A 4,103-nucleotide genomic window follows, 5' to 3' on the forward strand; every position below is an offset into this window, starting at 1 on the left:
ATATATTTAAATAGGCATGCATAGTTTAGTTCAATTGAATGTGTTATTTATAACAATTGTAGTTTTTTTTTCCTAAATAATAAAAATAAATTATAGTAATGGATGAGAGTGAAAAAGCTTGTAAATACACGACAATCCTTGTTTAATGTGGAGCAGAATAAGGACGTTTCAGGCCTAACTTTAACAAATAAAAAATCGTTTTTGAGTGCTTGCCTTAGATTCAAATGTGCAATGGGCTTGACCAATCAGAGCACATAATGCAATTAGTGTCGGTAGTCGCCTAATTAGTATTTAAATCTTCATTTGATACTCGGCAATCTGGCACATGCTTACTGTCAAGTTGGATGTGTCACCGAAAGCCGAATTACCGTATCTTAGGCCTCGGGATCAAAATAGTTGTTTCTTCATTTTTCGTTCTATTTTTTCACCCCTTATGGATATGTCTAAAGAAAAGAGACTGTCATACACAGCTAAATTTAAATTGTGATTAATTATGCAAAAGAGCATGAAAACAGAGCTGCCAAAAGATATTTTGGTCCTCCACCAACAGGAAAAATGATTTGTTGCTGGTGCGAACAAGAAGAATTGAAAATGATTAAAAGTGATAAATGCAATTTCCAAGAAAAAAAAATGGCAAGATCTCAAAAATAAACTGTACGAATGGGTTGTGGATCAGAGAAGGCAAAGACTATCTGTTTCTACAAATATGATCATTTTTAAAGCAAAGAGGATTGCATGTGATAATAGTTTAGAAAATTTTACTGGTCATACATCGTGGTGTTATCGGTTCATGAAACGCAAAGGCCTAGTTATGAGAACTAAAACGAAAATTGCTCTAAGAATGCCCGATGGGTTTGAGATGAAAATTTGTGCTTTTCACAAGTATATTATACAGTTAAGAAAAAAACTCCATTTGAATTGTCTCAAATAGCAAACATGGATGAAACACTTTTAACATTTGATGTTCCAAGCAATAGAACAACTGATATAAAAGGTACTAAAACTATTACTCTTAAGACACGAAAAAACGCATTATACAGTGGTGCTAGCATATTGTGCAGATGGAGCAAAATTACCACCAATGTTAATTTTTAAAAGAAAAACAATGCCCAAAGAAAATTTACCCAGCGGTGTCTACGTTCACGTACATGAAAACGGATGGATGGATGAAGACAGAACACTACTTTGGTTTGAAAAAATTTGGTCGAAATGTCCAGGAGGTTTATTAAAAAAGCCTTCTCTTCTCATCTGAGATTCCTTTAGAGCTCATAAAATGGAAAAAATAAAGGAAAAAGCTAATGAGCTAAAACACAGCTGGCTGTTATACCCGGCGGTTTAACAAGTCAACTGCAACCTCTCGATGTTTCTATTAACAAACCCTTTAAGACTTTAATGAGAGAGGAATGGAACAACTGGATGCAGCAGGAAGATTTTGCTACCTAACCAAAGGGAATTGTCAATAATAAATAGGATGCTAATAAGGATTTTATTTCCAAAAACGCATTAGCTTTTTCAGCACATTTTTTATTACAAGTCCTCTAATAACATGAGCCACATAAGATGTAAACAAAATTCTATCAATTAATTCCACTAAATACTGTTCCAGTTTCCTATGTATTGTGGACAAGAAATGGGTGATATCTATGTGTCGCAACAGACTAAAAAATAAAATTATCAAAATGTGGATATGACCAGTACTGGTCTTTTATACTATTCTTGAACTGACAATGGACACAAAACTTATACAAATTAATATATTGTAGCAGTTAATTATGAGCTCATTATTGATACACAACACATATATTCTGAGATGATGTAACACTGATAAAATAAGATTTGCAGAAGTGACATCAACAATACTGTCTTACCTTGAAGTTTTTCATACTCTTTCTTCTGTCTTTCCAATTGTTGGATGAAATTATTTTTATCTTGCTTCAGTTCCTCACACAATCTTTTCAAGGAGTCCTATGACAAAATCTGTTTTACAAAAGCTATTCAAGTCTCAGATAAAATTAGTTAATTATTGCTCTTACTTTTACCATTACTTTCTAATACTCCCTCTGCTTCTACAACTCTTGCATTACCCCAAAAAAACATCTAGCACTTAAAAAAAATCAAACTATAAAAATAGCAGAGCCGATCTATTAAATATTCGAGTTGAAAGCTGGAAAATAAATTATATATATTAAGTGTACTTTTATAGAGAGAGAAAAAAAACACCCACAAAACAAACATCCAACTCTGGGATACAAATCATAAGGTTGGTCATCATGTAATGTGCCCTGTTTTTTGAGGTACCAGCAAAAGACTCAAATTGCATTGGGGGTTCACCATCTATCCAGTTTAACCTCAACTTCACTAGCCTCACATACTCCAGCCCACATTTTACCACCTTTTGATGTCTGCAGCCAGATACGGGAAGGTGGTTGCTCACAACAAAAAATAAATAACATAAAAACAATAATAAGAAAGAAATAATTAGAATAAAAGACATCAAGTCAGCAAAAAAGTCCTGGAAGTTAGCATTCTAGCCCCCAATATGATGTTTGGACATAAACACTAAGATGTTAAGGTATTACTACACTAAGCCCAACCTTAATTATTAACTTATCTCCCATCCTCCATTCCTCCCTGCTACTATCTGGATCTTCAATTGTTCTAAAGAGAACCACACACTACCAGGTGATACAACTACATTAATCCACCTGTCTAACATATCAAATGTCCACGTAAGTAAATCAAATTATTTTCCCTACAATAAGTTTTAGAAATGAGTAGAAGTTTAGGGTGGCTCATTTCTATTAAAAGATTGTTTTTTTATTGTTGTTTTTTAAATAATATCAAATACCGTATTTTTCTGAATATAAGACGCACCCTTATTTTGAAGACAAAGTTTTGGGGAAAAAAAAGCTACAGTCGCATTTGAAAGATTTTTATTGAACAAAAATTCAATTTGATCCTTTAAAAATTAGTATATATTGTTCTAAACACAAAAGAGCTCAAAACATCAAAATAAGAAAATACCATAAATCAAAAAAAGTTTACTATTATTTAGTTTGGTTCAAAACCTACATTGCTTTCACTGTCGCTTGGAAATGAATCACTGGATCCAATATTATGGTCAAAGAGAATGTCATCCTCGGTCCCATCCATTGTGTTACTGATACCACATTTCTTAAATGACTTAATAACTATATCACTTCTTACTTTTTCCCACGAATTCTTCACCAACATACAGACCTGAGCAAGCGTCGGTCTCTTCCTTTGTCCTGTAGGGGTTTTGCTTTACTCGCAATCTGTAGGTTGTGAGTTCCTATCCTGTCACTGAATATTCACACCCTTTCACCTGTGGGGGGGTGTTATAATGCAATGGTCAATCCCACTTTGTTGGTAAAAGAGTAGCCCAAGAGTTGTGGTGAGAGATGTTGACTACCTGTCTTCCCTCTAGTCTTTCACTGCTAAATTAGGGATAACTAATGCAGATAGCCCTCAAATAGCTTTGCACAAAATTCCAAAAAACAAACAAACAAAATATTTAGTATTTGGTTCTTCAGTTCTAGTGTTTGTTATGTAGTTAAGATTAAAAGATAATCAATAGAAATAGATAAACTCGTACAATAGATGGTACTAGTTTGCTCAGTTTCTGGTCTTCCTTTAGCAAATACACTTTAAATGTGTGTTCAAGGATACTTGTTACTCTGTGTAATACAATTACAGACTGATTGTTTTATGTAGAGGAAATTGAAACCTCCAGAGAACAGTTTAAGACAGCAAATGAAGCGAAGTATGAAGCTCTGATGAAAATTCAAGATGTTGAAATGAGAGAGCTCAATGTTCAGCAGCAGGAAAAAAGACTTGAGCAAGAAAGAGAATTTCTATCTAAGCAGATCGAGTCATTGAATCAAGAACTGAGTGAAAAAAATCAAGAAATTCTTAACCTGAGGAGAAAAAATTCCACAAAAATCCTGGATTTACAGTCCGAGTTAGAGGAGAAAAATGAAGAGGTAAATTAAATAGTTAACTCAAAGGTTTTATTTAAAAGTGGAAAAAATTCTGCAAAGAAAAAATTATTTGTCTTTCAAACCCTTCCTGATTTTATTTAT

The 4,103-nt window shown here is 33.3% G+C and overlaps 1 protein-coding gene across 1 annotated transcript in view; it reads right to left on the reverse strand.

Annotated features, from left to right (window-relative positions):
* LOC106473776 (nucleoprotein TPR-like) overlaps positions 1-4,103 on the reverse strand; it is a gene marked incomplete at its 3' end in the record, with an annotated part of 19,336 nt that overhangs the window by 7,153 nt on the left and 8,080 nt on the right. The window contains exon 4 of the mRNA XM_013934454.1: positions 1,861-1,965. Within this exon, the coding sequence (XP_013789908.1) occupies positions 1,861-1,965 (105 nt within the window). The remainder of the gene's footprint in view (positions 1-1,860; positions 1,966-4,103) is intronic.

Source organism: Limulus polyphemus, unplaced genomic scaffold (assembly GCF_000517525.1).
Source record: "Limulus polyphemus unplaced genomic scaffold, Limulus_polyphemus-2.1.2 Scaffold6499, whole genome shotgun sequence".
Lineage (NCBI taxonomy): Eukaryota > Metazoa > Arthropoda > Merostomata > Xiphosura > Limulidae > Limulus > Limulus polyphemus.